The sequence below is a fragment of the Protobothrops mucrosquamatus genome, unplaced genomic scaffold (assembly GCF_001527695.2).
Source record: "Protobothrops mucrosquamatus isolate PMUCROS unplaced genomic scaffold, P.Mucros_1.0 scaffold2622, whole genome shotgun sequence".
NCBI classification, from domain to species: Eukaryota; Metazoa; Chordata; class Lepidosauria; order Squamata; family Viperidae; genus Protobothrops; species Protobothrops mucrosquamatus.
This window is the reverse complement of record NW_015388676.1, coordinates 50,986-73,828: the sequence shown is the minus strand read 5'-3', so window position 1 is coordinate 73,828 and position 22,843 is coordinate 50,986. Positions and strand designations below refer to the sequence as shown.

Genomic DNA, 22,843 nt, shown 5'->3' with positions numbered 1-22,843 from the left:
TAAAGAAAACTGGCATATTCCTACCTTCCTTTCTCTTTTTGAAAGTAAAAGCCATGCAACAGAAATATTGTTAAGAATCTTCATGAATCTGTAAATCTATTGGTGAATTCCAATACACTCTTAATATAGAAGACATTGCATACATTCCATGTGCGTAAAATGAGTATTGGGTAGTACAAGAAGTGTCCTGTCTTAGTATGCTTAAAATTAAGATGCCTAATGCCTTAATTATTTCTAAAAAGTGTGTAACTTAGATTTCTGTGAACATGTTTATTTCACATTATTTGTATGCTACCCATTCCAGTAGATTCTGGGCAGCCTATAACAGTAAATCATAATTACCGAACAATATAGGTAATAATTCTTATTACCTTTCCTTGAAGGCCAAAGTATGATCTCCTGTTTTTGGAACCCAATAAAGGAAGGAGCTGTTCTAATTTCAGAGAGAAAGGAACAAAGAATTCCAAGAGAAACTTGTTTTGTGCTGCTATCAACTAAGCCTTTGGGGGAAAGAGGTGGTTTCATTAATCACCAGCATACTTTCTTCAATAGAATGCATGGGGTGGGGTGAAATTTTACTTTGGAAACAGTCCTGAAGACCCCAAGCCATAAAGGGCTTTATAAACAATGACCAGCATGTAGATTTGTACTCAGAACTGTACTGATATCCAGTGCAACTCCTGCAAGATGGAAAACATTTTGTTAATCTGGAATTGGCCCCATCAGCAGTTAGGCTGTTGCAGTTTGAATCAGTTGTAGTTTCTGAGTAGATTTCTTCGGAAATAATTAATTGTAGTATGAGTGATAATCACCAGAATATCCTGTTTCAGAAACTATTGCGGGGCAAAGGGTCTCCTGGCTATGACTTCCACCAGCTCTCAAGTTGGAGTCATGAGTCCAGACACACACACACCCCACCCCCGATCGTCTAGTATCTCCTTCCTGGAGGTTGTAACTGCAACTCTGTTGTGGCCTAAATAATTATCTTGAATTCAAGTAACTTCTGGATAAACAAAGTCTTCATCTTACTGAGGATTAATTTGATTTCATGCATAGGATTATAGTGTAAAACAGACATATAAATGACAGGCAAAAACATTCAAATGTTGAAGCTTTTTAGTAATGATCATCTGGACAATACATGTACCTGAAAATACTATTTGAAGCACTGTGTGTCAGACCTGCCCCAGTCAAGTCCCTTAGAAAAGAAAGACCCTCAACTCCATTTGGGTGAAGTGATAGGTTCTTTTATTTAAGGTTGCTGGCTGCAGTAAAGTCAGGCTAGAAGTTTCCTGTGCGAAAATTTACAAATTTTTCCCCCTCATCTCAGCCGTACCCCCATGACCAGTTCATCTTTAGCCAATGAAGACCCGCATAGGTGTTTTGAGAAATGCTGAGATGTTTGGGGAAGTCCTCATTCCATTCTCAGGGTGCGTGGCCTTGAGTGCTGGCACAAACTGGTTCGTGCTTCCCTGGTCTTTGTCAAGCTGTCATCCCCCCTCCCTATTTCCCATTGCATCCCCACACAGGTTTATTGCCCATATGTCCCCCCATGCCCCCTCCCCATGGTCTTTGATGGCAGGATGCTAGTGAGGCGCCAAGCTGAAGATGGCAGACCTGACACTATGTTGTGAATGCCCATCAGTGCTGTGTAATTAATCCAGAGCTGCCAATAGATATTAGAATTTTTAAAAGGAATGTCTATTCCTAAATCAGGTGTAGGCAGCCTAGGGTGTTTTGGACTACAGTTCATATAATTTTTAATAATTAGCCATATTGAATGAGTTTATAGTCAGATTATCCAGATGGCAGGAAATTACTTATATTTCCCACCAACCGGTATGGAGTTGATGGATAGCCAGAGTCCTGTAAGAATTTGATGCCATAGAAACACTTGTAAGTCTAGAGCTCATTAACCAATTTGTTTTAAGCAATGAAAACAGGCCTATTTTAACATCTGAGCAGATCAGCCAGTAGCATCATGAGGCAGTTTGGGACAATCAGAAGTGATATTTATAGGAATTGTACTATATGTTTTTAGTTAAATTATTAAATGAAGAACTAAAAAGCTATCAATCCATTTGTATACTTCAGTTTTCTTTTCCATTGTGATTGGTAAGGGAGAAAACCTAAAGCCCTTTGTTGTACCACAGGAAAAACAGATTAAAAGCAGTTTGAAAAAAGTTGTTTTCCTAGAAGGACAGTGCAGAAACACAGCATGATTCTTCAAAAGAATATCAGTCCTGCTGTCTTAGAATCCAAGCATTTGGTTCATGTGCAAATCATTAAATGCCTTCTGTTTATAGATGATGACTTTGATCATCATAAGCCTGGTGCAGAAAGGTCTTGGAGAAGGAGAACTGGAGATGATGATTGGGATAGGTAAGTCTCTTTTTTTTTCTTTTATGCTGAGATGTTTTCTAGTGTATGTCATTTGGTTTCACTCACATTCTAATTTACAGGGTTTTGAAAATGTATAAATACATACATTAATGAGTTTATTTATCTGCCATGTGCATATCTGATATTCAGTTGTAAAGAAGTGTATGCCTGCTATGAAGAGCGGGCAGTGGTCAAGCACCGTTTTCTTTAATCAGGGTTGAATATTGCTGTGGAATACATGGGGGGAATGCATGGAGCTAAATAAATAAAGGAGCAGTGTATTACATTTTCCCCATTTATCTAAATATATGTCTATACCTAGTTATATGTAACTGTTAGTACTTGTATTTGTACTCCTCTGTATAACACATGCTCACTAGTGCCAATTAATATATTTTTAAGTAAGCCTGTCGGTTAGTAAAGAAAGACTGTGGACCAAATAAGGAAGCTCAGCAGATCTTATGTATATTGTGATGTTGTCTCTCTCCCCCCCCCCCAAGTTTAGAGCCTGAAGACACAAACAGGTATATTATAATGAACATTTCACTGTACATTAAAACCTGGATTTAATGGGCATTAATTTAGTGCAGGGGTCCCCAACCTGCGGTCCATGGCCCACTACTGCCCACTGTGTGTGCGCACTCACCCCCACTTGCACTAGCACTGCTGCCGCTATGCAAAGGGGCGCAGTGCGAAAACGGGGCACCGCACGGTGAGAAAACAGGGCAGTGCTAGCGCCGGCACAGCAAAAACAGTTCAGAATTGGTTTATGTGGGGTTACACAGTGTCCTCACCCCCCACCCCCCAGCTTGAATGAACCAGGAGGCTCAAAGTGTACTTTTACATATGTGTAACATGGCAGATTATATTTTATTTATGGTACAGGTAGTCCTTGACTTATGACTGTAATTGAACCCATAATTTTGTTCATAACAGTCATAAAGTGGGTTACCATGTGACTGTGCTTGATTTTGCAACCTTTTTTGCAACAGCTGTTAAGTGAATGGAGTCATTAAGTGAACCCATTCACTATGGAGTGGTTTTTGCCAAAACTGATGGGGGGTCAGTAACTACCCCACTCCTGGAAGCAAAGCCCAGTTTTCAACAACTGTCAGAATATCATCAGAGTGGGGGCCCTATGGGTCTCTGGAGGGATGCTGTTATAAAGAGTGAGTGCTGCAACAGAGAAGACAAGTTTCCTAGGTCCTGACAGGTGATGCTCTTTAACTGAAGGGACCTGGAACGTGCCTAGTCTGTCCAATCGTACTGGGTGGGGAGATGCTATTGAAGATGGATGTTCCCTCAGAAAAATTAGCCTCAGATGGAATTTTTATGCATACACAAAAAAAATACTTTTCAGATTTAATAGGCCTTTAGTCTTATAAATACCCTCCTGAATCTTCCATTGAAATCAAGATTTTACTATAATATAATGTTCAGCAATGCTTGCTTTTGCAACTTGTTTACAACTGACGTCTATATATATCCATTGGAATCAAATAATTCTGTTGAGAAATTCCATGAGATATAACTTATCTAGTTAAGAATCCATCTCTTAACTTGCTTACATTCTTCCTTACATTCAAATTTGCATTTGTCACTGTTCTTGGAATGCTGGTGGCAAGGATGAATACTCTTTTCTGCACATTTTTTAAAAATGGGCTACTTTGATCTTGTGAGCTTTTTCTGCATAGAAAAGATTCAAGCAGAGAAAGGCATTAACTTGTGCCATGCCTTTTTGAATAGGCAAGGCTTTAAGTCTGCTCCTCAGTGCTATCTTTAAAGGAGATTATGATTATCCTACAGACATTTTAGAACAATATATATTGTAAGCCTTCTAATGTAACATATTTACAGCATATTTTCTGTCCCTTGCCTTGCTTGGGTTTTATGCTGTTCTGTGAAATCAGAAACACATGATAATATTTTAAAGCCTCCTTCCCCAATATGATATCCTCCAGATTTTTGGGTATATAGGTCCAAGAAGTATCAATAATCATGGCCTGGAATTCTGAGAATTGTAGTCTGCACATACCTGGATGTCATCAAGTTACTAGAACTTGATGTAAAACTAGAAGCCAGCATGGGTTTGTTAAAAACAGATCATGCCAAACCAATCTTATTTCATTCTTTGACAAAGTGACTAAATTACTAGACCAGCGAAATGCCATGGACATAATATACTTGGATTTCAGTAAGGCATTCGACAAAGTAGAGCACAACCTACTTCTTGGTAAGCCAGAAAAATGTGGGATAGACAGCATCACCACCAGATGTATTTGTAATTGGCTGACAAATAGTACTCAAAGAGTAGTCCTTAATGGTACTACATCTACATGGAGGGAAGTAAGCAGTGGGGTACTTAGATGAGGGAATAGAAGGGGAACTCATCAAATTTGCAGATGACAGTAAGCTAGCAGGAATAGCCAACACCCCAGAAGACAAGCTCAGGATCCAAAAAGACCTTGGCAGACTTGAACAATGGGCCCTATCCACCAAAATGAAATTTAATGTGGAGAAAAGCAAGATTTTACTGTTATGCAGAAAAAACCAAAGATACAAGTGTATATTAGGCGAGACCTGCCTCAAAACCAGTAACTGTGAGAGGGACCTTGGAGTGCTAGTGGATGATCACTTAAACATGAGACAGCAGTGTGTGGCAGCAGCCAAAAAAGCAAATACAATCCTTGGTTGTATAAACAGAGGCATAGAAACAAAATCACATGAAGTATTAGTACTGCTTTATAAAACCTTAGTAAGACCACACCTGGAATACTGCATCCACTTTTGGTTACCACATTACAAAAAAGATGTTGAAACTTTGGAAAAAGTGCAGAGAAGTGCAACTAGGATGATTAAAGGCCTGGAGACTAAACATATGAAGAACGGTTGCAGGAACTGAGTATGGCTAGTCTAGAGAAAAGAAGGACTAGGGGTGACATGATAGCACTATTCCAGTATTTGAGGGGCTGCCACAAAGAAGATGGGGTCAACTTATTTATCAAAGCACCAGAAAGACAAGAAACAATGGATGGAAACTAATCAAGGAGAGAAGCAACTTGGAATTATGGAGAAACTTTCTAACAGTGAGATCAATTAACCAGTGGAACAGCTTGCCTTCAGAAGTTGTGGGTGCTTCATCGCTGGAGGTTTTTAAGAAGAGACTGGACAGCCACCTGTCTGAAATGGTATAGGGTCTCCTACTTGAGCAGGGGATTGGACTAGAAGACCTCCATGGTCCCTTCCACCTCTATTCTGGTTAAGTTGTTTTAGTAAATTAAAGAAGTATATATTTAGGCCACATCCGTACTGAGTGCTCTCTTGGAATTGGATAGTAAGGAACAAAAGAACTGAATGCCATAATTTATAGATTACACTCTGCAACTATGTTGACTTCTCCCAATTGTTTTATTTAAATGTTGGATAGAAAGGCACCACTCCTTTACTTCAGGATACATTTACTACTGTCCCGTACCCAACTTCCTATCATTCCCTGGCCACCTTTGTTAACCAAGTAGGATAGAGATCTAATCCACAGGTGGCAGAGTTAATATCACAGAAGGCCATGTTTGTTTAATCAGGATCCACAGGTTCCTACTGATCCCAAATAACTCCGAGAGATTGATTTGTTTGTTTTATTTACCTCAAAGCAGTGACTCAGGGCAGCATATAAATTAAAACAATTCCTCAGTCCAAACGTCCAAGGTTAAGACAATAATCCCATTTTATATTAAAAAGTTTAACCAACAGAGCTCACCCAATCTTCTGACCCAAATGCCTGGAGGGACATCAAGGTCCTCAGAACATTACAAAAGTTAAACACTTCACAGTGGCCCAGCTAAGAAGCTTCTAGCTCAATTTTCTTTAAAAGGAACTGAGTAACTGTAAACAATGTTGCTGGATGCTTTTCCATGGATGAAATAAGAGTAGAGAAGTAACCTTGTTTTGCTTTTCTCACCATCACAGCATAGGATTGACATTGAAGTCTTGCCTGTGTTTGATCAAATTCATTCTTCATCTTATACCAAGATTGTTTTAGGAGTCCCTTCTGTCATTCCATTTCCTGGAGCTCCCCCCAAAACCAAGGTGCTCCCATGGATTGGTGACTAGAGAGAGGCAATTTAGCAATCCAATGTAATGGATGTCCCAGAAGCCTGCTCCAATGACGAGGAAGAGCCAGCTTCAGGAACTTTGTAGTGGGGCATAGAGGAGTGTCTGGAAGACGCAGGGGACTCTGAATCAGGTGGGGTTGGGCAAGAGGAGGAGGAGAGGCCAGGAACCTCAGAAGAGGGTAGAGATGCAGCTGTAGCCAGGAGGCTCAGAAGACCAGCCAGAAACAGAGGGCGGAGAAGGGGTGCAGCTGCAGTTGGTCAGCAGGGATGAGGAGGAACTGCCTCCTCCACTGGATCCAAGGGCACACAGGGCTGAGAAGAAGGAGGTGCAATGGAGATCGGCGAGACTACTTGTGAGGAGGCAGCCTTGTCCCTCCTCATGTGCTGCACCGGCCGGCAGCTATTTAGCCCAGCATGCGGAGCGAAGCATTGCTGGAAACATGCATTTCTTGCCATGCGTCTGATCTGCCATTGTGACTCTTGCCTTTGGACTTAAGCCTTGACCCTGCAACTGGACTTTGGACTTTGCTTCTTGGACTTTGGACTTGGATTTTGGTTCTGAGATTTGTGCTCAGACTGTGGACTTGCCTTGGGACTCCGAACCTGATGGATGACTTTACGGACTTGCTCTGAGTTCTTGGACTTGAGGATTGGACTCATTGGGTTTTGCGCTAGTTCCTGTGTGGGGTGAATCCTGGGGAATACTATTTGGGGCTGGTGAAGCCTCAGTAAAGACTTCAAACCCTCGTGGTGTGTGCATGTGTGAGAGGGACAGGACACCCATCAAGCACTGGTGTGCCAACCTCTTATTCCAGAACTAGCTACCAGAATTTTGGGAAACTCCCTAAATGCCCCTCGGTAACTAAAGGGTTTCATTAGGCAAGTGGAGTGGACTGACTAAATAGAGGTAGTTCTCAACTTACGACTGGCTGCTTAGTGTCTATTCAAAGTTACAACAGACCCCCTCCAAAGTACTTATGGCTTGGTTCTGACGTTCCGATGGCTGCCCCCTGGTCACATGATCACATTTTGGGCTCTTGGCAGCCGGCCTGCATTTATGGCCATTTGCATCCCTATAGGAGATGACCAGGCTAAGCCCGAGGCAGGATGAAAGTGGTGTCATTAGTTTGGAGTCACTCTACTCCCACAAGAGACCTAAGTCCAGCCCCCCCCCCCCCCCCCCCCCAATTCCATTGAACTCTATCCTCTCTCCTGATTTCTTGTGCCTGACAATCAGATCTACTCACAAAAATTTTCACGGCCAGACCACAAACCCTAGGACCAGGGAAACAGTGACAGCCCTTCCTACAAGAGCTCGGGGGGGGGGGGCTCACCAAGCATTGAACAGGGCTCACAGACAACCACACCAAGTTTGTTGTTACAGATTGATTCTGTTTAATCCCTCTGCTCTGATTGGGAAGAAATCCTACTTGCTCTGATAGATTCAGGAGCAACAGCTAACTTTATCAGCCTGGCAACAGTAGAGGACCTCAAGATTACAATGGTCCCTCTGAAATTCCCCTTGCAAGTAAAAAATATTGATGGGTGGCTTTTAAAAGTGGGTCCTATTATACATTCCAAAGTACCTTTGCACTTAACCATAGGTTAATAGGTTAACTTTTCGTGACTAGCCATCTGAACCTTCTCATAGTGTTAGGAGCCAGTTAGTTGCTACTTTACAACCCCACAATTAAGCGGAAGCAATGGTTGCTTTCTTGTAATGACCCTGGTGGCCTCTCTTATTCCAGCCACCCCAAAGGCTAGCAGGGAGATTCCCAATCTACCAAACAAGTATGCAGACTTTCAAGATGTTTTGGGGGAGGAGGAAATGGCAGTTTTTCTTCCACACAGAGACTGCGACTGTGCCATAGAGTTGATCCTGGGTGCAATGTCAGCCAAAAGGTTAACAAGCTTGAAGCATTATTTGGACTCTTAACATGCAAAAAGGCTTTCTCCGACCTTCCAAATCACCAGCTTCAGCTCCAACCTCTTTTTTCCCAAAAAGCAAGAGTCCGCTGCATCAAGCGTGAGTGGGGGGCCCCCTTTGCATTGTCCACAATTACCAAGCACTTAATTCAGTGATGGTCAGAGACCACTACCCACTACCACTAATTTAAGACGTTTTGGATAGACTACCAAAGACAGACATTTTCTCTAGACTGGACTGTCACAATGGTTACAATTGCTCCAGGGGGAGGCAGGACATGGACTTATGATTGGCCTTGCACCTCTGGCCTTCAACTCCTGGGAAGGGGAGGGGGGGACCTTCTAACGCTGTTTCTGTAATTGCCACCTGGGTCACCAGCCACTTCAGAAGTGGGGGAGGCAGATTCCTTTGATATGGCTTCTCTCCTGCCCTTGCAAATTTTCCATGAGAACTCAGACTTTCAAGAGACTATGCAGGAGGGGGACAGCAGCTCTGAAGAGCCCATGGAGGAGGGGGGGACCAGGTTGGAGGGGAAATGATGTAGGAGATGACCAGGCTGAGCCTGAGGGAGGGGTCAAACACTTCATCTGTTTGGAGTCGCTCTGGTCCTACAAGAGACCTAAGTTCAGCCCCTCTTGAATTCCGTTGACTCTTATCTAGTGCCAATTTGCCTTGAGCGTTAGATCATATTCTTGTATATAGGTAGCATGGAATAAATTTGTAGTATTTTTGAACTCTATCCTGGATCCTGATTTCTTGCACCTGACAGTCCCGCTAACACTTGACCTTGATTTACAAATTTTTTTCTGAAAACTAGTGTTTACTTCCAATTTTCAGCAAAAATGTCCAATAGCAAACAGGTTCACTTAACAACCATGGCATTCGCTTAATGACCACTGCAAATAAAGTTTGTAAAATTGGATCGGTCACCTAGATGACCAGCTTTACAACTGTCATAACTTATGACTGTAATGTGCAGGCTCTATTATGGTCATAGGTTGAGGACTACCTGTAGGTCCTTCCTCTATATAGAATTCCATGATGCTTGTTAATTCTATGATAACTATTTAGTAATCTGACTGTGACAAGGTAATGATTGAAATGTCGTGCACTCTCAGATCATGTATCACTTGGGTTAATTAAAGTTTAACAATCTTCTTTTGGCTGATGCTTAATGATGTGCCATCAAATCAGTGTTGACTGTTAGTGGCCACATAGATTTTCTCCTTGAGAATTTGTCCCTAACCTGGCCTTTCAGGTCTCCCAACAGTGTACTCATATCCACTGTAATTGAGTCTGTCCACTTTGCTGCTTGGCATCCTCTTCTCTTTCCTGCTAACTGTCCCAGTCTTATCCAGAGAACTAGGTCTTTGCATAATGTGCCTGAAGTATGCTGATTTTCCCAACTATCTTTGTGCAGAACAAGTTTACATGTTTTCATTAAAAAGGTTTATGCTCTAAAAAGTAGCTTATCTTGTAAAGAATTAAAACAAGCCACACTTTTGAATTAGACTATGCTGAAGTTGCACATTAGGGCCCTTTTTGTTGACTTGGTACACTTCAGCTTTGTTAGGTATTAGTGGGAGAAAATGTTTCAGAGAATTCAGAGTGAATTAGTGTGCTATTAAAGTAGAAACTGTCTTTCTTTGGAATTAATCAGAATTCTAACTTACATTTAGCAGAATTACAGAATAACACAGTTGGAAGGGACCTTGGAGGTCTTCTAGTCCAGTGGCCCCCAACCTTTTGGGCACCAGGGACCGTGGAGAGAGGTTTTTCTGCGGACTGGCAGGGGTGTGGTTTCGTGTGCTGCCTGCATCCCATGGATGGGGCTTCACTTGCTTGCGTGGCCCAGTTTCTGGCATGCCACGGACTGGTGCCGGTCCACAGACCAGGGGTTGGGGACCCCTGTTCTAGTCCAACCCCATGCTCAGGCAATTCTGTTTCTCTGCTTTAGTTGACTTATGTGTAGAAATGTGTCTTTTTTGTTTTCTGAAAAATGAGGTTACCCTCTTTTTAGTCTGCATTGCTGTTGAGATCTTCAAGTATATTTTGGGTAAAGTAGAATGGTACTGACAAAGGAACTGCTGCAGTTTTGTGACTGTTTTGAAGAATTGATTACTGTATCTCTTTTTTTTCTAGTGAATTGGATGATGACTTACTAGGAGAAGATTTATTGACTGGCAAAAAGGTAAATCAGTCTGTTTAAAGTATAGGCTTGCATATATGGGAAAATAATTTGATTACTTAACTTTGTATTAAACTACAGCGGTGCAGCTCCTGACTGTTTAGAATCATCTGTCTCCTGCTGTTCCAGTAAAGAACTCCAAATGCTCTGTTGGAGCCCTGGCTGTTTGTTATCAGTTCATTTTTATTAATTTGTGTCTAAGTATAGTACTAAAACTGTTTTTCCCACAACAGCAACAAGTCTGTGAGGTGGGCTGAGTGAAGAGATTCTTGGATCCAGGACAGCTTTTATCTTGTCTACCCACCACAGATCCCTTCTGGGGATTATTGTTTCCAGATCCAGAAGAAAGTAATTGAGGGAGACAGAAGAGGAAGAATCTAGTGTCAGATTTCCTCTTTCAAGACTGGATACTTCACAGGGAAAATAAAGGAAATGTATGGACTTTTACAAGCTTCTAAAATCAGTTCAAGGATTGTTTTTTTTCCCCAATTTTAGACTCAGTCAGATATATCAGATGAAGAACTGAATGATGATCTTCTGCAAAGCGATAATGAAGAGGACCAACATTACAGGTTTATGTTTTGCTGTTTGAACCAAATAGTGTAACTTGTTTTCTAGATCAGTACATTCAGATTAGTTATTTGTATTCCTATGATAGAATAGCACATATAATGTGCTATTAGGGATAAATGCATTAACATTTGAGGCTCCAAAAGTGATACATGAACATTGTTGTTTCTGTGCAAGTATATGAATAGGAATTCAACTCATTTTTGGCTGGGTATTAAAACAGAAAATAATGGTAGTATAGGACCTGATTTCCTAGATGCATTTTTTCAAAACTGTGGTAAACTCCACAAATTTAATTGCTTCTAGGAAAACTTTAGGAATAGCTATTTTAATGAAAAACTCTAATTATAGGAGTCGTGGCGCAGTGATTAGAATGCAGTGTTGCAGGCTAATTCTGCGACTGTCGGGTTCGATCCTCACCGGCTCAAGGTTGACTCAGCCTTCCATCCTTCCGAGGTCGATAAAATGAGGACCCAGATTGTTGGGGGCAATATGCTGACTCTGTAAACCGCTTAGAGAGGGCTATAAAGCACTGTGAAGCGGTATATAAGTCTAAGTGCTATTGCTATATTCACCTTGTAGGGGAGATGGGTGGCATAAAAATTTAATAAAAATAACACAAATAATTATATAACTTTTCTTTCATGTAAGTATTAGGCATGTAATTATTAGTAAGTGTAGCTGATTAAAAAAATACCTGTTCTAAAATGCCTCCAAGAAGAAACAGGATGCCTGGTCTGCTACATGTATGCATAATCTTAACTGCAAAGTTGAATTAAGAACTGTTTTATTCATTTGCATTAAGAATACATTTGTACAATTCTGTTTTTTAATTCAATTGTCATGTTGAATTTCTTCGGTACATTGTCAGTATATTTTATCTTTTTACCTTCTTGTTCATTTTGAATATACTGTATATCTTTTCCCATCTACTTGTTGGTGGGGGGAAATAAGATCATTCAACCAGTCAACCTTTGCATGATTTTTCTTTTGAGGGTTTGTTTAAGAGTTTCCCCTGAAGTGTTCTAAATTTTTCTTCTGCTTTGTGTTAAGCAGTTGTGGCAGTGCAGTGGGCTTCAGAACTCTTGTTGTATCAAAACACTTGCAATTTTTATGAAACATTATTATACAATCAAATGAACATACTGAAATATGTACAGTCATAGAGAAAAACAATATAGATCAATGTGATTGAAATTAGTCCTATTAGAGAATCAAGGAGAGAAGCAACCTGGAATTAAGGAGAAACTTCCTAACAGTGAGGACAATTAACCAGTGGAACAGTTTGCCTTCAGAAGTAGTGCGTGCTTCATCACTGGAGGTTTTTAAGAAAAGACTGGACAGTCACTTGTCTGAAATGGTATAGGGTCTCCTGCTTGAGCAGGGGGCTGGACTAGAAGACCTCCAAGGTCCCTATCCAAGCTCTATTCTGATTGATTGATTGATAGCAGTATCGCCTGATAACATTAAAACAAAGAATTGATCTCACTTCTTTCTCATTTGCACAATTGTTCAACCTCTGATGTTTTATAAGAAGTTTTATAACTGTGGGGTCCTTGGTGCTCAACCAAGCTTTGAGAGCACCAAGGACCACACAGTTCAACCCTGAGCTACAAGTATTCTCTTCTATTGGTAGTTATAATTTTCTTTAATCAGTTCTGCCTGTTAATTAAAGTATACTGTAGCAAATGCCATATAAAAGTATATTTATAATTGAGAAGGCTATATAACAACAGAACAATTCTGACACTGAACTCCTTATTCAGGAATCAGCTTGCTCAGAGGGGGCTGACAGGCACAACTCATTATAACAGTTAAATTGTGGTCTCACTAACTTTACAGCCAGGACAGAACTGCATCTTTGAAACCTGTCTGGCTATTAGTGCCTTCTAATTTGTTCATTTCCATGACTTTTGCATGCCATGTTTTTTGTGATTGATCAATTAAAATGGCATCGGGAAGATCCAAGTTTAGTTCCATCCTCAGCTATGGCATTTCGCTGGGTGACTTTGAATCAATCACACTGTCTCATCCCAACTTACCTCCCAGGGTTATAGTTGTTTGTGGGGAGGGAAATAAAGGAGGGAGTGCCCCATATGCTGGTCTGAGTTCCTGAAGGGCAGACAGGATATAAACAAAAAAATATATAGTTTTTGGACAGAGAGTAAAAAGAAACTCCTAGAGAATCATTACTTTATGCATTGAAAGTTGGTATGTTTTATTGGCAAACCCCCTCAACTATTCTTTTTTAATTGGCTGAATTTATAGGCCTTTATGGACATTTTTGTCAGAAAACTTTTGATTGCTCTTCAAATTTTAGATAGGACCTATTAAGGACACAATTCAAATTGGAGATGTTGATGCTTATAAGGACTAAATACAAATTCTTGCATATTGAAGTATATTAAGGCATACCCTGTTTAAAAATATTTTATTACAGTAACTTGTAAATCCAAAACATTGGTGCTTGGCAGTATTAATGCAGCTTGTATAATGGATAACTAATGTTGCACTAAGTGGAAAATAGATGCTGATCACCTTCTGCATATATTTGTTAGCCTGGGTTTTAAAACTGAATGCACCTTGCTTAGTTACCCTTTACTTCATACCAGGCTAACCTGTTAGAACATACAGTGCATTCAGAAAGTATTCAAACCCCCTTCACTTTTCAATTTTGTTATGCTGCAGTCTGATTCTACAGTTGTTGAAATTCATTTTTTTCCTCAATCTACACTCAGTATCCCATAATGACAAAGTGAAAACAGAATTTTAGAAATGTCTGTAAATTTATTAAAAAGAAAAAAACTGAAATATCACATTGGCATAAGTACAGGTAGTCCTCAACTTACAACCACAATTTAGTCCAAAATTTATATTGCTAAATTCATTAAGTGAGTTTTGTCCCTTTTTATGACTTTTCTTGCCACATTTGTTCAGTGATTCACTGCAGTTGTTAAATTAGTAACTTGGTTGTTAAGTGAATCTAGTTTCCCCATTGACTTTGCTTGTCAGAAGGTTGCAAAAGGTAATCACATGACCCCAGGACACTGTAACCACCATAAATGTGAGTCAGTTGTCAAGCATACAGATGTAAATCACGTGACCATGGAGATGCTGCAACGGTCATAAATGTGAAAAATGGTCATAAGTCACTTTTTTCAGTGCCATTGTAACTTTGAATGATCACTAACCGAACTGTTGTAAGTCGAGGACTACCTGTATTCAGACCCTTTGCAACAACACTTGAAAGTTAGCTCAGGTGCCTCCCATTTCTCTTGATAATTGCTGACATGTTTCTACACCTTGATTGGGGTCTACCTGTGGTAAATTAAATTGATTGGACATGATTTGGAAAGGCACATACCTCTATACAAGGCCTCACAGCTGACAATGCATATTGTAGCAGAGCAAAAGCCACGAGGTTAAAGGAACTGCCTGCAGAGCTCAGAGACAGGATTATTGCAAGGCACAGATCTGGGGAAGGCTTCAATAAACTTTCTGCTGCACTGAAGGTTCCTAAGAGCACAGTGGCCTCCATAATTCTCAAATGGAAGAAGTTTGGCACAACCAGGACTCTTCCAAGAGCCGGTTACCCGGTCAAACTGAGCAATCAAGGGAGAAGGGCCTTAGTAATAGAGGTGACCAAGAACCTGATGGTCACTCTGACTGAGCTCCAGAGATCTTGTGTGGAGATGGGACAGAGTTCCAGAAGGACAACCATCACTGCAGCCCTCTACTGATCTGGGCTTTATGGCAGAGCAGTTAGACAGAAGCCTCTCCTCTGTGCAAAACACATGAAAGCCCGCTTGGAATTTGCAAAAAAGCACCTGAAGGACTCTCAGACTGTGAGGAACAAGATTCTCTGGTCTGATGAAACCAAGATTGAACTGTTTGGCCTCAATTCTAAACATTATGTCTGGAGGAAACCAGGCATTGCTTATCACCTGCCCAATATCATCCCAACAGTGAAGCATGGTGGTGGCAGCATCATGCTGTGGGGGTGTTTTTCAGCAGCAGGGACTGGGAAGACTGGTCAGGGTTGAGGGAAAGCTGAATGGAGCAAAGTACAGGGATATCCTCAATGAAAACCTATTCCACAGTGCTCAGGATCTCAGACTGGGCCGAAGGTTCACTTTCCAACATGACAACAATTCTAAGCACACAGCCAAGACAACACAGGAGTGGCTTAGGGACAACTCTGTGAATGTATTAGAGTGGCCCAGCCAGAGCCCTGACTTGAACCCTACTGAACATCTGTGGAGGGACCTGAAAATGGCTGTCCACCGACGGTCGCCATCCTACCTGATTGAGCTTGAGAGGATTTGCAAGGAAGAATGGCACAAAATCCCCCAATCCAGGTGTGTAAAGCTTGTCGCGTCATACCCAAAAAGACTCAAGGCTGTAATTGCTGCCATAGATGCTTCAACTGAGTGAAGGGTCTGAATACTTATGCTAATGTAATATTTCAGTTTTTTCTTTTTAATAAATTTACAGACATTTTTTAAAATTCTGTTTTCACTTTGTCATTATGGGGTACTGAGTGTAGATTAATGAGAAAAAAAATGAATTTCAACAACTGTAGAATCAGGCTGCAGCATAACAAAATTGAAAAGTGAAGGGTGGTCTGAATACTTTCTGAATGCACTGTGTGGTTGCTTTGATCCCTTTGGTCAAATAGTCTACAATTGGTGATAAACAGTAATATAAATATGCATATTGTGAGTTTGTGGCATGAAATCAAATTTATTTATTTATTTAAGGAAATTTGTATGTCTGCCTAACTCACTCTCAGTGACTCCAGGCAGCTTACAAAGATAGGGGAAAGTTTTTAATGGGGGTTTTAAAGTAATTTTAAATTAATTAGACCAATTAGTAATATTTGTTTTTAATTATGTTTTAATCTGTAGTTTTGGGATTCGCATTTTTATCTGGTTGTTAGCCGCCCTGAGTCCGCAAGGAGAAGGGCGGGATATAAATATAAACAATAAATAAATAAATAAATAAATAAATAAATAAAATTCTCATATTAAAAACAATAAAAAGTGATAACCCCCCCCCACCCCACCCCCCTGGCGACAGTCAGTCAAACAAGCCATTTGATGGGCTCCGTCCCACTCGGGGTTCCCCAGGCCCATTGGCAAAACCAGGTCTTCAGGGCCTTGCGAAAGAGTGTCAAAGTGGGGGCCAGTCTAATCTCCCTGGGGATGATGTTCCAAAGGGAGGGAGCCACCATGGAGAAGGCCATTCTTCTTGGTCCCACTAGTTGTACCTCCTTAGGAGAGGGGATCTGCAACATTCCCTGCCTCTCCTCTCTGGTAGGTCAGGTAGATTTTTCTGGGAGAAGACGGTCTTTCAAATAACCTGGTCCCAAGCCATGTAGGGTTTTAAGGTGACAACCAGCACCTTGAATTGGACCTGGAAGCAAATCAACAGCCAATGCAGCTCCTGCAGAAGAGGTGACACATGCAAACCTAGGCCAGCACAAAACCATGTGGGCTGCTGCATTTTGTACCAATTGAAGCTTCCATATATTTTTCAAGGGCAGCTCCATGTATTTATTTATTTATTTATTTATTATTCGAATTTATATCCCGCCCTTCTCCTTGCGGACTCAGGGCGGCTGACAATCGATTAAAAAACACCAATAACAATTACAAAATTAAAATTAATTAAAAAGAAATATTTAAATATTGTCTGATTAAAATATAATTAAAACCCCTCTAAAATTGCCCTAGGCCAGTCCCGCTTGTTNTGATAAAACGCCCCCCTGGTCACGGCCGCCAACTGGTCATCCAGTGTCAGCCGTGAATCCAGGAGGACCCCCAGATTGCGCACCCTATCCGAGGGGGCCAAAGTTTCGCCCCCTATAGTCAGCGATGGAACCAGCTGACTATGCCGAGGCGCCGGTAGCCACAGCCACTCGGTCTTGGAAGGGTTGAGCCTGAGTCTGTAGAGCGCGTCAATTAATTTTTTTCTTGTTAATGTAGAGACTTGCATTCCATGCAAAATCCATGTGCTTAGTATTAATGTGTTGGTTTAAATTAAAAACAATCCTTTTTTTGCTGTATTGTAGTACTCAAGATGTCACTGTGAGTCTTAATGCTGCATCTAGCATGGTTACATCCTTCGAGCTCTCAGAGAATGCTAATGACCCATCTATTGAACAAGACTCAGAGTACGAACATGGAGAAGATGAAATTAGTTATGACAAATCAGATGTTCCTGAAGAATATGCAGAGGAGTATTCAGAAGGACAGTATGAAGGCCAAGAGGCTGAGTTGACAGAAGACCAAATAGGCTATGGGGAAGACCAGGGTGAAGAAGAGAATTATAACGATGAAGTGCTGGATCTTGAAATCAATGAACCTCTAGATGAATTTCCAGTGAGTTTTTTTCTCCTATTTTAGTTTTTGAGATAACATTGCTACAATGCTTATGTTTTTAGACTGATTTGAAATCTCTTTACCTCTCTTGGGACCAGAGCAAAATTAGACCTATTATCACTGACTGCCAATTTCTTTATCTAAACTGTGACAAAATTTGTGTTGAGCTGTAGGTAATGTTCTTTTGTCCTTCTGGAAGGCTGTTGAGAATCATGACCTTGAAGATTGTATCCTTAAGGAAGAAAACAGCTTTGTGTGGTGGAGCTGCAGTGCCAGTTGTTAGAAGTACTTAGTGCAAAAGCATTTAACCAGGCTTTAGACAAGATCTGATAAAGTCCTTCGAAGGTGAAAAGTTCATTGACCTGCTAAAGACATCTTTAAGGTGCTAATATTCCAAAGTGATTGATGTTCTGCTCACTCATTTCCACCCCCTTTTTTTCTAATTGAGAACTGTCTATGGAGATTCTCAGAAAGTCCAGTTGCCTGCTGAAAAAAACACCTTTGGGACAATTGAGAACTGTCTAAACTCTAAACCTGAATAAAGAGATTTGAGGTTACCTTAGAACATGTCACATACAGTGAGGGAAAATATTATTTGATCCCCTGCTGATTTTGTATGTTTGCCCACTGACAAAGAAATGATCAGTCTATACTTTTAATGGTAGGTTTATTTTAATAGTGAGAGACAGAATAACAACAAAAAAATCCTGAAAAACGCATTTCAAAAAAGCTATAAATTGATTTGCATTTTAAGGAGTGAAATAAGTATTTGACCCCTTCGCAAAACATGACTTAGTACTTGGTGGCAAAACCCTTGTTGGCAATCAGAGAGGTCAGACGTTTCTTGTAGTTGGCCACCAGGTTTGCACACATCTCAGGAGGGATTTTCTCCCACTCCTCTTCGCAGATCCCCTCTCCAAGTCATTAAGGTTTCGAGGCTGATGTTTGGCAGCTCAAATCTTCAGCTCCGTCCACAGATTTTCTATGGGATTAAGGTCTGGAGACTGGCTAGACCACTCTAGGACCTTAATGTGTTTTTTCTTGAGCCACTCTTTTTCAATGCCCTGGCTGAGGGAAGAATGTTCTCACCCAAGATTTGACGGTACATGGCCCCGTCCTTCTCCCCTTTGATGCGGTGAAGTTGTCCCGTCCCCTTAGCAGAAAAACCCCCCAAAGCATAATGCTTCCACCTCCATATTTGACGGTGGGGATGGTGTTCTTGGGGTCATAGGCAGCATTCCTCTTCCTCCTCCAAACACGGCGAGTTGAATTGATGCCAAAGAGCTCGATTTTGGTCTCATCTGACCACAACACTTTCACCCAGTTCTCCTCTGAATCATTCAGATGTTCATTGGCAAACTTCAGACAGGCCTCTACATGTGCTTTCCATTTGCAAATAATTGTACCAACTGTTGTCACCTTCTCACCAAGCTGCTTGGTGATAGTCTTGTAGCCCATTCCAGCCTTGTGTAGGTCTACAATCTTGTCCCTGACATCCTTGGACAGCTCTTTGGTCTTGGCCATGGTGGAGAGTTTGGAATCTGATTGATTGATTGCTTCTGTGGTCAGGTGTCTTTTATACAAGTAACAACCTGAGATTAGGAGCACTCCCTTTAAGAGAGTGCTCCTAATCTCAGCTCGTTACCTGTATAAAAGACACCTGGGAGCCAAAAATCTTGCTGATTGATAGGGGATCAAACACTTATTTCACTCATTAAAATGCAAATCAATTTATAACTTTTTTGAAATGCGTTTTTCTGGATTTTTTTGTTATTCTGTCTCTCACTATTAAACTAAACCTACAATTAAAATTATAGACTGTTCATTTCTTTGTCAGTGGGCAAATGTACAAAATGTACAAAATCAGCAGGGGATCAAATGTATATAATTTGTTTCAGTTTCAGTGGTTTGCTGGATCAATTGCTCTGAGTTGAAATGAGAACAGATTTATTACCATTTATTAGAAGTATTTCTCAATTAAAAAACTCTGGCAAAATGTAAATGGATTCATTAGTCCTTTATCTTTGCTTTAAAGCCTATGTGTAAATCACATAATAAAATGCTGTATGTTATTCTTAGACTCATAAGACACAATAAATGAGAAAGTACAGTTCATGGAAAATAACAGGTAATTTATTGCTCTCAAATTAGTCAGATAAATAAAACCCGAAATCCTACATTTTAAAGGAATTAATATGAGCAATTTTTATTTTATAGAGTGGGATATATATGGTTTAAATCAGTAGATGTAATTTTTCCTAGCTTTTTTTTTTAAACTGCAATAATTATGTTATTTTCATGTATTATAATCTTGGGTTTTTTAATCTTCTAAATTAACTATTGACACAAAAAGTAAATAGCTACATCATGTGTATAGAATTTTAAATGTGCTGTTTGGGATTAGTGCAGATCTAGCTCTCAGTTATTTAAACATAGAAGTAATGTTACATTTCACCCTTCATAACCTGTTTACGACCATGTAGATTCCAACTTTTCATCCTAAGTTTTAGTTGCAACTAGGTATATAGTTGTTGTCACGGTTAATTACATTTTCTCTTAAGCACCATTCACTATTTAAATCTGATTAACTGATAAACACTGGTTTATGTAAATCAGTTGTATTTAAGATAGATTTAAAAAGCTGGAGGTGGAAAACCTACAGAAATATGGAAGTTTGTGACTTCTTTCTAGTCTGTTAATCAGGGCAAACAAGTCAGGAAGATTGCATATATACCAGCCCCTTCTGAATAAATAAGCAGTGATATATTTAGAAACTAAAATTAGTTTAAAAGAAAGGCTTCCTTGTGCATTTCTTTCAGGATGAAGATTATATGCAGCAAGTAATCAAACAAGAATATGTAGCTGAAGAAGAGTTAGAAGAGGTTGTTGATACCCAGACACCTCCAAATGAGTCAGAAGAGGTACTGCAGAAAAGCTGAAATATTAAAAACAAAACATTTAAATATTTCAGATAGACTTTTCAGTTTGGTATTTACCCTTGGCATTGTTTTTGTCAATATTTCTATTGCTAAAGTTGGTATAAAGAGAAACTATGATCCTATGTTAGCTTTTAGAAGAATTACATACCAGGATGGTCAACATTCCTGAATGCTCATTTTCAGGGAAAAACTTGAGGTAAGAAGATAAGTGGTGCACATGCTACTCCTGTCTCAACAGCTTCTCCACTGTTTCTCATTTTTTAGCAGCCCTTACAAATAGCAGTGGAGTAATAGAGCTCACTCCAGTCATTAGCCAACTTTCCATTTACTTTTTATATCTGAATTTCCTTAACCCTGTCTATAGTAGTGCTTTTGACACAAGAAAGAAATGCACAGTACTTACTTTCTTCCTTACTCTTCTTTGTGACCAGGAATTCAAAACGGCTTAGGAGTACTCCAGAGCTAGCTGTACCACATTAAAGCATCTTTTGCTTGATATAAAATCCTTGATCTTTTTTCACTTTGTTTTGAGGGAACCAAGTCATCACCTTGTAGCATTACTTATATGTAGTTGAAACAGTTTCATTCATTTGCTCACAGTATTGTCATGAATTATTGTTAATCCATAGAAGACATGACCTATCTGCTTGCAAGTAGATGTTAAAAACCTCAAATAACAGCTCAGTTGTGTTTGAGTGACATTTTAGTAAGTCAGTCTTTGTCTACAGAGTTTTGTTGAGAGTTCTCGTTCTCTGCTTGATTTGATTTCCTTCTCCCCTGCACCAAAGGAGAAACAGTCATAGAAGTTAGTGATGAAGCCTAAATCTTGGCTAAATGTGTAATATAAGTTCTATATACTGTAATCTCCATCCCAAAAGAATTCTGATCCTTGACATTTCCAAACTTGCGGATGAACAGATGTCTTGTTAGAAGATAGGGACAAGAAATTTGGAGTGACTTAAGGCAGCCGTCTATGAGAAGACCAGTTATTACCTGAGCAATACGTTCATTTTTCTGTGATGCATTTATTTTCTTTTATGCAAGAGGTTAGCTGCCACTCTTAGCTTTTACTGCCCGTATTTGAGGAAAGGGATTATATTTGGGTTTAAGGTTTACCTCATACTCAGTTTCTTTTGAAGTCAGGAGTGGGAGCTTTAGCTGGATTGTTTGACAGGCATTTTTTTTCTCTTATCACCTTAAAATAAGGGCTCATCACCCAGGTTAGGGTTTTTCTTAGAATCCTAGTTGGTTTACTTGCTATTTAAAGCCTGTGTTTTTATTCTTTTAAGCATGTTGAGGCACTTCCCGCAACAGAAAATGCAGAACTCTAGATTGAAAATAAAATTGTGGGGTTTGGAAAAAAAGTATATTTTTTTTTGTAAAAGTTTTATTAATTTTTAAAAATTACAGTCTTTAGTGCTTAGTAAACAACATTTTGTCTGGTTTCAAATGTTTAACATTAACTTCTTCAATATAAATCTGTTCAATACTACACAATCCAGTACTTTTTCCCTGATCCTCCTTTCTTCTCCATATTTTTTCCATTTTCCCCTCATTACACCGTTACAATTTTTGGTACTGTTAATGTATACAGAGTTAAATATAAGCATCTTCATCATATTTTACTAATATACAAATAATATCAATTCATAAGTCAATAATGTCAATTCATTAATCAATATCCTGTTTTTCGTGCTCTTGTTAAGGTTTGATTTCCCATCAGTATTTGAAATATATCAGTTATGATTTTCTCAATATTACATTTATATAGCTAAAAGTTTTATTCAAATCAATCCTCCTCTTATCTTCATATTTCCCATATCAAAAAAAAGAGAAAAAAATGCTATCTTAATTCTAAATCATATATTTCGTTATAAAAGTCTAATTGTATCTAAGGGTCATCCGTTCTTTTAATCTTATTCAAACAAGTATTTAAACATATAATGCCCCCTCTAAAAGGTCAAATCTTCTGTTTTTAAAATCTGACTCTTTCTTTCTTTCTTTCTTTGCCAAGTAGCTTTCCAAGCCAGGGCAATTTGATCGCCCAGGAATTTTCTTTCTATTTTTGTAAAAATTGCTTGGCATGAGGAAGACAATTTAGGTAGGGTATTTTTTTTGGGGGGGGAATTCCGCCCATTTATATTTCTTTTTTTTCCAACAAAATTTTTTATTGGTTTTATTTTACATGGTGGCAAGGCCATCAATTAATCAAAACAAAATCATATTTGTACAATTCAAATTATTTCAATATAATTAACTCAGTTATACATATAACTAATCTATTATTATTTTAATATATCCTACTTCCCCTTAGGTCAATACTAGTAACTCTATTTCTATAC

At 39.5% G+C, this 22,843-nt stretch overlaps 1 protein-coding gene across 1 annotated transcript in view; it reads left to right on the top strand.

Annotated features, from left to right (window-relative positions):
- Positions 1–2,319: 2,319 nt before the first annotated feature.
- LOC107296059 (RNA-binding protein 33) overlaps positions 2,320–22,843 on the top strand; it is a 27,405-nt gene continuing 6,881 nt past the window's right edge. Inside the window, exons 1-5 of the mRNA XM_015825401.1 lie at positions 2,320–2,382; positions 10,564–10,612; positions 11,105–11,181; positions 17,253–17,562; positions 20,382–20,483. Coding sequence (XP_015680887.1) covers positions 17,293–17,562; positions 20,382–20,483 — 372 coding nt within the window. The 5' untranslated portion in view covers positions 2,320–2,382; positions 10,564–10,612; positions 11,105–11,181; positions 17,253–17,292. The remainder of the gene's footprint in view (positions 2,383–10,563; positions 10,613–11,104; positions 11,182–17,252; positions 17,563–20,381; positions 20,484–22,843) is intronic.